The 14,244-nt window shown below is 40.1% G+C and overlaps 1 protein-coding gene across 1 annotated transcript in view; it reads right to left on the bottom strand.

The window, feature by feature from the left end:
• The window catches only part of TMTC1 (transmembrane O-mannosyltransferase targeting cadherins 1), a 263,586-nt gene that overhangs the window by 12,085 nt on the left and 237,257 nt on the right, over positions 1–14,244 (bottom strand). The window contains exons 14-16 of the mRNA XM_035027979.1: positions 3,607–3,709; positions 1,207–1,342; positions 504–648 (exon numbers count right to left, since the gene is read on the bottom strand). Of these exons, the coding sequence (XP_034883870.1) occupies positions 504–648; positions 1,207–1,342; positions 3,607–3,709 (384 nt within the window). The remainder of the gene's footprint in view (positions 1–503; positions 649–1,206; positions 1,343–3,606; positions 3,710–14,244) is intronic.

The raw sequence follows: 14,244 nt of genomic DNA, 5'->3' as shown, positions 1-14,244 counted from the left end.
AGCCTCATATTGGGCTCCCTGCTCAGTGGGAAGGTGCTTCTCCCCCTGCTTGTGCTCTCTCTCTCTGTCAAATAAATAAATAAAATCTTTTTAAAAAAATGAAATAAAGGGCATGAGAGCTATAACTTTTACATGGCTCATGAAAAAATAAATGTATTAATAATACACATTTGCACACATACATAAATATGCACATATGTACATATACATCCATGATAAACAAATTCATCAAAATTCTAAAAATGGATGGATCTGGGTGAAAGGGGATATGGGAGCTATTTAGTATTCCTGCAAATTTTTGTAAGTTTGAAATTATTTCAAACCACAAACTTAAAAGTTTTTTCATGTCTATGTCTTTGGTGAATGGCTCCCACCCTGGTTATATGGATACTCAGAAAATGGATCTATCGTAGTGCTCTAGTTGCAATTCTGAGGCTTGTGACCCAGCTCCCTGCACTGCACACTGCACGTCCTGCCTCATTTTCCTTAGGCAACGCACTCACCAGGGCCAGGCGGAGCTCCCTTTGAGAAGGCTGAAGTGCTGCAGCTTCCCGGTAAACCTGCAGGGCCTCGTCATAGCGGCCCGTGTTATAATAGAGCGCTCCCAGAGGTGATAACAGCTCAGCTTTGCGTGCCACCTGCAGGGCCCTGAGTTTTGAAAAAGGTGAACTGAAATTCTCATAGGTACATTTTGAAAGCTTGAAACGCAGGTTTAGAGAGGCCAGTCTGTGGTTTGAGACTCTGCTCCAACACGGTCTGTTTTTATAATCAAGAAGAATGTTTTTAAAAAGATCCCGATGCCACCCTCTGACTACAAGAATGTCTAGAGTGACCTATCAATATGGAAACTGAGCTCCAAGGATCTTTTCCATTGATGGTGATAGGCTGCTTCCCATGCATGCACAGTCTGTCCCCCGCATCCATTTTCAAAACTACTATTTGAAGTTTGGGCTGTAGTCTACAGCCTCAGAAAACAATTCCAACCTTGGCTTAGCACCATGTTCTAACCAGCAGGACTTTTTCAAGCCATTCCTTAGGATACCATTTAGTGTTTGGTATTATTCTTTGGAGGGGAGAATCTGTATTACCTGAATTGGCAAAACTGGTTAATATTCTAAGAGCATGTCTGTTCCGATTACATAAAAATTGGAAGGGTGACTATTAAGGTCTTTGGGCAACTTACAAAGTGAAGAAAAGGAGCTTTACCGTTTGTACCATTCTTCAGCCACACTGTTGTCTCCCAAGGACCTGTAGAGCCTCCCCAGATTCACCATGGCCACGTGATGACTTGGGCTGAGTGTGATGGCCTGTTGGTAATGGGCCACTGCCTTCTCTGGAGAGCCTGTAACCAGGGATGGTTGGTGAGAGCAGAGCATGCTTTAATTATACAATACACGAGGCTCTTCAATTTCTCTTCTGATGTATATCATTCTTCATATCACTGAGTCATACCATCAATTATTCAGTTTGTAAATGAGCTTGCATTCTGGCTTCGTCTCCTTGCCACTGTGTAACCTTGGACCATTTTACTATTCATCCCCACTTCCAAGGAAATTAATAATAAAAAAGCAATAAAAACTAAAATCTATTTCTTTTATTATGTATAGCATTTTAGCCAAAGTGTTTTCTGGCAATTGCCCTAGCTAATATTATGTTTTGAGATCATCAGTGATTGTTATTTATACAAGATACTGTTACTTTTCATTATACGAAAATATAGAATAGGCTGTTATAGAAAGAAAACTGTCCTGAAACAATTTCTAAGGGTTGGTCTCAATTACTCTATTGTAACATAACTGAGGCACTGCTTTAAAGAAGCATGTATCAGCTAGATCTTGAAAATCTTTTTTTAAAATCATACATTTTTGTTAAATGGTATTTATGTAATGGAACTTTAAAAAATAATAGTAATGCCACCTTGCATTTGTCCAATGCATTATACATCTTAAGATATTTTAATTAAATGATCTTTACAGGTATTTTTGATACTATCTAGCTACCTTTTAAAAAAGATTTTATTTATTTATTTATTTATGAGAGAGAGAGCGAGCTTGTCGGGTGGGGGGGGGTGAAGAGCAGAGGGAGAGGGAGAAGCAGACTCTGTGCTGAGCATGGAGCCCAATGTGGGGCTCGATCTCAGGACCCTGATATCATGACCTGAGCTGAAATCAAGAGTCGGCCGCTTAACTGACTGGGCAACCCAGGTGCCCCTATTTAGCTGCCTTTTGATACCTTTTAGCTGTGTCTTGGGATTTAAGAGCTATTAAAACATAAATAAAAGTATTACTTTAGAGCTATAGACACTAAAGTGCAAAGCGCACTTAAGAGACCAGACAAAAATCCCAGGGCAACTGAGGATGAAGACCAGAAGTAGAATCAAGCATCTGATGAGATCCCCAAAGAAGCTTCCTAGTGAAATTATATCTAAGTGGCTGAACTGTAGAACAGTCTGAAGTTCTAGATGAAATGGAATATTTATGACCTGCAGACACCTTCTCTGAATGCATGTCTGCACCAAAATAGATTTTATGTCTGTATAGATCTATGTACAGGTCACTGGTACTAGGGAGAATTTCCACCAGTATAAAATACATACAAAGGGAGTGGTGGGAAGATATACAGGGTGGCCAGTGAGATTTTTAGGGGAGTAGCATTATTTGTTGTTGAAGTAGAAGGAAGAGGGAAGACTAGACCAACAGGGGGTCTCTTCCAGTTTTTAGATCTTTATGGCACCTCATGTATTAGTGTGTTGCTAATAAACCAGCAGGTGGCACTAGAAAACAATTTTACATGCAAAAATAAGGGGCATTTCTTAGGCATTTCGGAATGTAAATTTACATTCTATAAAACAGAAAAGTTTCAGATATGCTAGAAAATAAAAACTCCTTTGAGCATTCATATTTACAAAATAATTAAAACAGAATTTTATCACAAGCCAGACAGTCTAAAAGTCAACGAGAACAGAATGGTGCTTTTGCATTAAATTCAACTACCTTTTGATTCTTTATAAGTATTCATAGAATGCCAACAGTAGATGGGACACAAATCATAAAGAAAAAAGAATCCCTGCCCAGTAAAGTTTTACATTAAATAAGATGGAGTAAGTATATTTTATTTATTAGCCCCTCTCACATAAGAGTACTCTTATCAATTTTAATAATATAGTTTCTGTAATGTACATCAAGTAAAGAATGATGGAACAATTCTGGAGGCTTTTTTTTAATCAGACATAAAGAAGTATTTTCCATCTGCTGGTAACTAGATTCAGAGGCAAGCCCTGCATCATGGCCGAGGACTGTTTCATCATCATAGATTTATGGACTTGTCTAAATGACACTCAAAGGCCTGCTACTTGTTAAATCAGCAAGCATCCTGATATCTGGAGAGTTTTCCTTAGTGCTATATGAACTGGGTGGATTTTACTGAGCTGAGCTTGAAGACTTAGAGAAATGACAGCCCCACCGTACAATGTGATGGTCAATGGTGTGTTTCCTGCCAAGCCCACTGAATGTTACTTTCTGAGACATCATTTGGGTGGCTGCCATTTTACTTGGTGGATAGTATTATCTCATCTCAATGGAACAGGTTCTCTTCAATTTCACTCACCAGTATCAACTAAGAAAACTCCATAGTTGTTGTGTAAGTCTGAGCTGTCTGGACAGTTCTTTATTCCAGCCTGGTATATCTCCTCAGCCTCCTTAAATCTCTCCTTTAAAAGAGAACAAAGGAAAATAAATGAGAAAGTTAAAAACAACGACAATAAACTGAACAATAGAATAGGAAAAGTAAAAACCAATTTCCTGAGCATCTACTATGCAATAGGCACCAAGATCAAACACTACATACTTTGAATTAAAGTCAGTGCTAATGGCAGAAATTCCTACAGTTCATAGCCATTCATATTTAGTTCCTTTAGGGCAAATAAGCAGATGTTTACTAAGAAGGGACATCTGGAAGGATTTGCCCTACAACTGGAAAAAGCCTCAAATGGTTGTTTGAATGGGATGCCCTCCACCCCAGTAACTCTCTGTGTGAAAATGAGTGATAAGACACATCCATAGAGGAGTATCTTCAGAGGTGACAATCTGACTGGAAGCCAGGGAGGCCTGGGACATCTGTGTTACATCTGCGCTTGGCATAGCTAACACTCTCTTTACACACACTGCATGGTTTATTTGGCAGGTTTTTGAGAAAAGGAGAAGGAGACTGATGCCCATTACGGGAGGGATTAGCCTTGACAAATAATATTTCTAGAGCCAACCCAACTGTTTGCTCCTTCTTTTATTCAACCTGTGTTTTCCATCCCAGAGCCATACCCTCCAACAGGAATATATGTCTCTCCAAAGGCAGACCTCCAACTCCTACTATTGTGGCAAGACCCAGATCAACTGCCACATCTTCAAAAGGTCATTTCCTAATTGTCCTGCTCTTCTTCTAAAGATTGGCTTTAGGGGGCGCCTGAGTGGCTCAGTCATTAAGCATCTGCCTTCGGCTCAGGTCATGATCCCGGGGTCCTAGGATCTAGCCCCGCATCGGGTTCCCTGCTCTGCCAGGAGCCTGCTTCTCCCTCTCCCACTCCCCCTGCTGTGTTCCCTCTCTCACTGTGTCTCTCTCTGTCAAATAAATAAATAAAATCTTAAAAAAAAAAAAAAAAAAGATTGGCTTTAGCACACTAGTAATTCTGAACTAGCTTTTAGGTACATTTTTCATAAGGTTACACTTTCTTTCACAATATAGAAGGTAAAACCTACTCAATGAATCAAAGCTACCCAGGTTCTAACAATTACTCACAAGTAAACAGTTTCATAGTTTTCTGGTACTGCTGGGAAGGTCAGGTAAAAGGAAATGATTGGGCATAAAGCACATAGCAATTTTCCTTTAATATGCTCTGAGTGCGGGCATTTTCCATAATTTTATTGCATTTACTACTACTAAGCCTTCAACCAGACACACACAAAGGGAATGTACAGCATCGATTTTGTCAGGTATGACACCTTTGGCTTGTGAATAAAAATGCACTTAGTGTTGTGCAATAAGCCAAGGAGCCTTCATTTGATTTGACCTAGAAAGGTAAAGACACCAGAAAGGTAAAGTGGAATGACCACTGCCATCTCTATGAAGATTTGTTTATTTATTTGAGAGACAGCGAGAAAGTGCACACGCACGCAAGCGTAAGTGGGGGAGGGGCGGAGGGAGAAAATTTTCAAGCAGACTCCGCACCGAGTGCAGAGCCTGATTCAGGGCTTGATCCTACAACCCTGAGATCATGCCCTGAGCTGAAACCAAGAGCTGGACACTTAACCGACTGAGCCTCCCAAGCACACCTACAGCCATCTCTTTGAATCCACACATTTAAGTACCATTTAGGAAACAAGGTATGGTTTGAATTTGGCAAATTTCACTTATTTGAATTACAAATCCATAGTCCAGCAAAAATGGAGATTCATGTTTCTAAAAAGCGTATGTATTTTTTAAAAAAGTATATGTATTTTTGATCACCAAACAACAAATTGTCTAACTTAGAAAAATTAAAGATGAATGAAAATCTCAAAATTGTCTTTTAACCTATTAAAGAGAAGAAAAACTTTATGAAAATATCACCCATTGAAGGACTGACAAATTTGTCTGTGTTTAGAGATAGGCAGAACACAAATTTACAAGACTCCACTCATATTAATAGCTACCAAATACCACTGCATACTTTCTCATTTATTCATTCACTCAGGACATGTTTACTGTGATGCTTATAAAAAGTATGGCATAGTGATTAAGCATTGGGCTGTCAGTGTGTGACTACATGGATTGGAATTCCAGTCCCAACATTTACTATGTGACCTTACTTACTTCTCTACATGCCCGTTGTAAAATAGGATAACAGTAGTACCCATCTCATAGGGTTGTTGTATTAAATGGATCAAAATACGTGAAGCACGTAGAACAATGCTTTGCACATAGCACTTTGTCACGTTAGCCATAGTCTTAAATGATCACTAGTTAGTGGTAGCATTACTACCTCTATCACTGGGAGACAGATACCAAAAACATGGAGAAGAAGACCAAAATACCTCTATTTCAGGAGCTCAAAGACGAGTGAACTAACAAATGTATATAACCCAACAAGAGCAGTGTTTTATTTTTTTTTAGATTTTATTTATTTATTTATTTGAGAGAGAGAGAGGGAGCACAAGAGGGGGTAGAATCAGAGGGAGAAGCAGACTCCCCGCCGAGCAGGGAGCCCGATGTGGGACTTGATCCTGGGACTCGGGGATCATGACTTGAGCCAAAGGCAGGCGCTTAATCGACTGAGCCACCCAGGCACCCAAGAGCAGTGTTTTAAAAAGGTTAAGTACAGCTGCTCTTGAGCTCAGGTGTACTAGAGTTGTTCCTGTGACCATATCAGGTGTCGTGGCCCTGTCCAAGTGGCCAAGAGTCTCAAGTTCCTTTCTTACAAAAGCTCTTTACTTAGCATTATTTATTTTTTATTTTTTTAAAACATTTTTATTTATTTATTAATATTTTATTTATTTATTTGAGAGAGAGAGAGAGAAACAGCATGAGAGGGGATAGGGTCAGAGGGAGAAGCAGGCTCCCCGCCGAGCCGGGAGCCCGATGTGGGACTCGATCCCAGGACTCCGGGATCATGACCTGAGCCGAAGGCAGTCGCTTAACCAACTGAGCCACCCAGGCGCCCTATTTATTTTTAAAAAGATTTTATTTATTTGACACAGACAGCGAAAGAGGGAACATAAGCAGGGGGAGCGGGAGAGGGAGAAGCAGGCTTCCCACCAAGCAGGGAGCCCGATGCAGGGCTCAATCCCAGGACCCTGGGATCATGACCTGAGCTGAAGGCAGACGCTTAACGACTGAGCCACCCAGGTGCCCCTTCACTTAGCTTTAAATGAGAAATAATTAACTAACCCAGGTGTTTTCCTTTTAACTTTTCTTAACCATCTTCTGAAACAGAGGTCATTAAACACCTAATATCCTAGAGGCAACCAGAAAAAGAATACCCTGGCTAATCCAAACCTGGGTGATCAGCTCCTAAAAATCTCAAGTTTCCTGTGTTACCGTTCAACTAGTGTTACTGTTTGACCCTAATGCCACCTTTGTCTTAAAGGGATCAAATTTTCAGGTGCCTGGGTGGCTCAGATGGTTAAGCGTCTGCCTTTGGCTCAGGTCATGATCCCAGGGTCCTGGGATCGAGTCCCGCATCGGGCTCCCTGCTCAGCGGGGAGCCTGCCTCTCTCTCTGTCTCTTATGAATAAATAAATAAAATCTTTAAAAAAAAGGGATCAAATTTCCTAAGCCACATGGTACTTTTAAAACGTACTAACATAGTCATGGTAAGATCAAAACTTAAAAAAAGTCACCCAATTATTAAAAATACAATGGATGAGATTTTCAGCAGAGGAAATAAAAGAATATTAGAGCTGGAAAGAATATTAATTTATATTTATAAATAAATAAAAATATATAAATAACCTAAATATAAATAGACACTAATTTGCCACCATTTTTAACTAATAAAGAAACTTGGGCACAAAGTTGCTAAGAGACTTGCCCCACATCTCATAGCCACATGGGGACAGAGAACAGAATTTAGGTTTTTAGTGGACAGACGGAACTGAATAAGCCCTGAATAAAAGCAGGATTTCTGGAAATAATGGTGTCTCTGGCATCAAAAGAAACGATTATACTTTTGGATATCCATCTGTTCCCTCCACAAATATTTCGTGAGCACCATACACTTGCCAAGTCTACAGGGGAGATAGAAGAGTGAACAAGACAGACACAATCCTGCCATGACAGTTGAGTGGGATCCAGACAGGAGGACGACATCACAATGTACTGTGACAGTGTCATGGGGGGAGAAGCACAAGGTACTTGGGGCAGCCAGGAGTGACGCCCAGACCTGGGGCGAGATGAAGTCTCTACACCTGTCATGATCCAAATGCCTGAGAATGCTGGTTGCCATTAACTCTAGCAGCTGCAGAACATAAAGATGTGCTTGAAAAAAATCTGTGGCAACTTTAGATCTTAGAAACATCACTTTATAGCTAAACTGTGGGAGAACTGAAAGGTGTTTTTCCTGAAAAGAATGAAACCGATGCCTTCACATTCTAACTTGCTGAAGCCAAATAAAACCGTCAACGTGAGTTTTCAAGGGCAATTCCTCCTTCACCTGATTTCATTTTGCTTTCCCTCCCACCCTCTTGTTGCTCTCAAAGAGCCGAAGAGATCACCTTTTTCATCTAAAACTTCTCTTACTGGGGGCTTATGAGCTGGGTTTCCCCTAGAAATGCAATTTTCAAAGTCCAAAGAAGTAATGGGATTTCAAAGACCATTCGTGTCAAGAGCAAGGGATGGTATCCGTGTGCCCTTGGTAAGCCAAGGGCAGTCTCAAGACTCGGGCTCTATGAAAAATGTCTTCTATATCTGTCTTTTCCTTTCACTGGACTGTAAGTTTCAAGAAATGATTAGCTCTCTCTACTTATTAAAAAGTGAGGGGTGCCTGGGTGGCTCAGTCGTTAAGTGTCTGCCTTCGGCTCAGGTCATTATCCCAGGGTCCTGGGATCGAGCCCCACATCGGGCTCCCTGCTCAGTGAGAAGCCTGCTTCTCCCTCACCCTCTGCCTGCCGCTCTGCCTACTTGTGCTCTCTCTCTGTCAAATAAATAGATAAAATCTTTAAAAAAAAAAAAAAAAGTGAAACGGAACCACCACCACAGGAGAAAAATACCTTCTAGGTGTTTATTTAAAATAAATTCCACCTTCTCTGGAAGGGAAATGCATTTATCTTAACAAGCAGTAGTCCTGAATCCCTGAAGCTCTATTTCAAGCACTCACTTTTTTATTTACCTCATCTGGCTAGATGTCTTGACCTAAGCTAATCATTCCTAGTCTCTACTGACTTGTGAGATCCAGAGGAAATGAATATAAGCTATTTATAGGACAACTTTAATTAAAAATGGTGGTGACCAGAGAATGGCTATGACAAATAATACTGTCTTTCATACACCAGAAACCATACACACACAGCCACGGTCTCAGCATGAAACCGTTTTTGAGGGCGATGGTTAAAATGGGCAGCCTGCAACCATGGGCTCCTTCCTCTCCAAGGCTCAAGCATTTTCTGGAATGTGGAAATAAAATGGGCCATGGGGGAAAGATAAAACATAGTCAACATCTCTACTACATGCTGTAATTACCCAACATGACATGCTTTTTACCTCAGGGAAGGAAAAGTGAAGAGCAGATCTTTGGAAAAAGCAACTCGACTGTAATTTACTCCCTTGAGCCAACTGATATGTTTGGAAAACTTCTTGTAGTTCAAGTTGCGGCAACCAGGAGGACAAATGGACACAAGCTTAATGCAGCAGTCCTCAAACTTCGTGGTTTTCAGAGCCTTTTGTACTCTAAAAATCACTGACGACCCCCAAAGAGCTTTGTTTATGTGGGCTATATCTATCAATATTCACCACAATAGACATAAAGCTGAGAAATTTTAAAAATATTTATAGTTTACTTAAAATATTATAAATTCAAACACAATACATTTATATAAAAAATATTTTTCCATAGCAAAAAAAAAACCCTAAAACTAGTGAGAATACTGACATTATTTCATATTTTTACAAATCTCTTTAATGCTTGGCTTAATAATAGAAGACAGATAGATTCTCATATCTACTTTCGTGCTAGTCTATTTTTTAAAAGATTTATTTATTTATTTCAGAGGGAGGGAGAGCACGAGCCAAGTGAGTGGGGAGAGGGGCAGAGGGAGAGAATCCCCAAGTGGACTCCCTGCTGAGCTCGGAGCCTGACTCAGGGCTCTATCTCAGGACCCATGAGACCAGGACCTGAGTTAAAACCAAGAGTTGGACACCCAACTGACTGAGCCACCTAGGCATCCCTGTGCTAATCCATTTTTATGTTTTTAGTTGAAGTATGTGAAGAAACACAGACATTTAATTGGAAAGTGGGAGAATATTTTAATGGTCTTTTCATAATTGTAAATACATCATGTAGTCTCTAAAAAACTGCTGTACACTCATGAGAGAATGAGAGTATAAAAAAAAGGCAAATTACTTGTTAGTAGTATTATAAAAACTGCATTGACCTTCTTGGACCTCAGGGGTCCCCAGTCAACACTTTGTGGACAGCTGACTTAATGAATGGCCTGTAACAGGTACTTACTGTATAGAAGGTGTAAGATGTGGTATTCCAAAGTGGTGAAGGACCTACAGAGGTTGGGATGGAAAGTTCTCCTAGTGCCCTGACATCATGGTCATGTACCTGAATTGTTTTCTAGAAGTATTTTCATTCTGGTCAATGATATGAGCACACAAAGCCATAAGGTATTTCCCCATTAGCCCAATGCCTTTATTTACTACGACGAACCTGGGAAGTTTAGGAGCAATGGACGTTTAAACTCATGTCAATGATTTCTCTAAGAAACTCTTTAAGACATGGCAGCTCAAAACACAGAGCAGAAATGCCTGCTTTCTCACCCTCTCCTCTGCTTTTATTTTCTTTACAAAAGAGTTCTTCCACCCATCAGTCCTCAGCAGGGACATTCAGGAGAAATGAGCTGCCAACATTTGATGTCTAATTCTCTTTCTCATCCAACTAAAATGAACCAATTAACTTGGCATTTCTCCTCACCAAGGAAATGGTAGGTATTACTTAATCTTGAATTGTTTTCTATCACCCAGCAGACTGTGATCAACACTACCCTGTGATAATTCATGCAAAGGATAATCACCTTAAGGAGGAAATGCCAAGAATTGTTAAAGAAAAGCTAAAAGTATGATGAAAGTGAGCAACCACAGGTATGTAACACTGTCAGGAGACCACCAAAAAAGGGGGGGGAAAGCCACATTTGCAGAGAACTGCAGTTCCTCCCTCTCCCATCTCTAAACTCTTCTCACACCTTTGGCCTCATTCTCTGCACTTCCAGGCATATGAATTTTCTATTAGAGGAAGAGATCCCGCTCTTCTTCCCCCCAGAGCCCTCACTCGGTCTATTCCCTCTAGCTGGAAAGCTTTTCCTATTCATTTTTACCTTGTTGATGTCTAAAAGTTCTTCAGGTAGCTGATCAAATGTTGCTCTTCGGCCACTGCCCCTGCTCCCCATGTGCCCCTTCCCACATTAGGCTACGTCCCCATAATATTCTCATTGGTACTTTCTCTGTGCACATTTGTCACAATTGTGTTAGATACTGGGGAGGAGGCTGTAATTCTTTGCTCTGCCTTCCCTTCCAGACTCGAAGTTCCATGAGGATAAGGCCTGTACTTTATTAGTTCAACAATCTCTAATGTTTAGCGGTACCTAGATGTTCAATAAATATGTGCCGAATAATTAAATCAATAAATTCTTAAGGTAGGGTCTAGTTCAAGTTGGTTTGGCCACAGTGCAATTCAGCACATGGCTGAATTGACCCAAAAGATGGCAGAAGAGAAGCTGACTCTGGACCCTTCACTCTTGGGCCGTTCTCCTAACTTATATTTTATTGTTCCAATTTTCTTTTCATTCTTCTATCAGGTGAAGTCTTACCTCAAAATACATTAAAGAAAAGTATTTTAAGTGTTATGAAATTAACTAGTTGAGTTTTTCAATAGGCTATCAACCTGGGGCTAGTAATAATTTACAATGGGTCAGAGTCATAAGCAGTCTTAATTTTTTTCCCTTTACTGCTAGTGTAATGCAAGCTATATAATCTCTCATGAGAATAGGCTGTTTAAAAATGATGGTGGGCTCATAAATGTTTACAGTCCTATCTGTGAAGCTGGAGTACAGCCAGTTCTGCGTGGTATGGAGAACCAGAAGAGAATAGTAAGCTCGAGACCACCTTGACTTTGAATCTAAGAGTTTATTTTCTGTTCTCAGTTTTCTTGACTGCTTTGCTGCAGTAGACAGACAGGGGCTCAGTTTTTTTGTGGATTCTTTTATTTATCTCACTTCTATGACAACTCACCCTCCTGGGTTTCCTCTATCACTTCTCTTCTTCCTTCCCACTCCTTCCACACCCAACCTCATTGACTGTGGCCCACTGCCACAGTCCAACCACGGGACATCAGGGTCATACAGTGAAATAGCAGGTGCCAAGGAGTCAAGAAACCAGGCTCTAGTCCTGGTCCTGACACTAGTTATCGGTATGACCTTGCACAGCACCTAATTCAGTATACCCCATATTTTTCTCTGTAAAACGAGAAGGTTAAAAAATTCAAGTTTTTTTCCTCCACACACTATTCTCCATTTTCCCTTCAGAGAAATTACTTACTCATAATGTGGTTTCATTTATTTGAAGTCCTAAATCCATCTTCCCCGCCCTAATCTCCCTCACTGCCATCTGTCCACGTGCTATTTCCACTTAAATGTTCTACTAACATTTAACACTTAAAGGCTGTGCACTGCTGGGAGCGCAGGATAAGGGTACCACTCTTTGGGAAAGCAATTTAGTAATATATCTCAAGAGCAATCTAGTAAGGTATCTCAGTGGAATATGCCGATACTCTTTTGATACGGGAATTCTATTTCTAGGAATCTATCATTAGAAATGATTCAAAATATTGTTTTAAAAAAGCCATAAGAAAGGAAAAATTCACTGCTCCCCCCACACACAAACGTGCATGCACACATGAACCCAAATTACCAAAAGTTGGGGTTTTATTATATAAATTACAGTGTATAATTTTGATAACTAGTAAGTAGCTATTAAAATAATATTTATGATGGCTGTCTATGAATCATGTATAATATGTATAATTTAATAGCAAGTGAAAAGAATAGGATACAAATTACATGTGAATGTAAGTATGAAAACAAAATAAGTACATTGAAAGACTTGCAGGATATTAAAAAATAGTATTTGTTGTTTCCAGATATTATATTATTAATGAAAGGTATATTTTATCTTCTCTGACTTTTCCATACTTTTCATTTACATTTTCATATTACTTGTGTAATTGAAAAGGAATGTGGAAGCCGAACTCATTTCCTCCCTTCCTAAAATCTCCCTCCTCCTTGGCTTCCCCATGCCATTCTGTGGCCATGTGTCTTCTCACTGTTAGGTGCTCAGCCCTGGAATTTTTAATTTTCTATTTTCTTTTCCCTTCAGCCTTCACATACAAACAGTTCCTAAATACAAAGGGATTCTTTTTCCACAATAACGTCTGTCCATTCCCACACTTTGTTCCAGAAAGGAGGCTCTCCACTACTCACGCCAGAATGCGTTTAAAAGTCACCTCAAAATACTCCATGTGATTTTCTCCCTCCCAGGTTTTGAAACCCTTGCCTTCGACACTTGCCTTTGCTTCTTATTATCTATCAATTTCAAATTGGGGCTCCACGGCGGGCCTCAAAAGGCTCTCATGTAATGCCTTTTCAACTTAACTCATTTTTTAAATTTCCCCTCCTCAAATTCTCTACTGTGCCCCAACAGAATTACTTTTTACCTCTGGGTTCCAACAGAGCGATGAACAAAATGTTAGTCCCAGGCAAATCCTAGAAGGGATGACTACACTCGTAGTTTCACTGGCAGTGAGGATGGGAAATGGTGTCAACAGACAGCAGTATGCTTACAGGAAGAACAAGGCATAGCAATTGAACCCTGTTGCTGTTGGTGGTGGTTTTTTTTTTTTCTTAGATTTTATTTATTTATTTGTCAGAGAGAGAGGGAGAGAGAGAGCACAAGCAGGGGGAAGGGGCAGAGGCAGAGGGAGAAGCAGACTCCCTGCTGAGCAGGGAGCCCGGATGCAGGACTCCATCCCAAGACCCCAGAATCATGACCTGAACCGAAGGCAGACGCTTAACCGACTGAGCCACCCAGGCACCCCATTGTTGTTGTTTTCTAATAGAATCACATCCTCCAATCAGGGGAAGGATTTCAGCAGGTTTCTGACAAAGCGCCTCACAACATCCTCATAGATAAGATGAGGTGAGCTAGATGATAGTATGATTTGATAAATGAATCAAAAATTAAATAATTGTACCTAAAGAGTTTCGGGTAAAAGAGAGGTCAACCTGGAGAGAAGATCCTACAGACACAATACAGGTCTCTGCAAGATTTTTTTTTATCAAAAACATAAATAAGTAACTAGAAGCTATTCTTATTCAATTTGCCAAGTGAAATATCTGGAAAGGTTAGTTAATATAAAGAATGGCAGAAAAAAGGACTGAAAAGTCCTAGAACACCTGTAATTTCAGGCTGATCATCAAGAATTTGAAATTAAATACAGATAAA

The sequence above is a fragment of the Mirounga leonina genome, unplaced genomic scaffold (genome assembly GCF_011800145.1).
Source record: "Mirounga leonina isolate KUSES-001 unplaced genomic scaffold, KU_Mleo_1.0 Mir_201, whole genome shotgun sequence".
Classification (NCBI taxonomy): Eukaryota; Metazoa; Chordata; class Mammalia; order Carnivora; family Phocidae; genus Mirounga; species Mirounga leonina.
The sequence above is the reverse complement of the archived record's forward strand: the minus strand, read 5'-3'. Positions and strand labels throughout refer to the sequence as shown.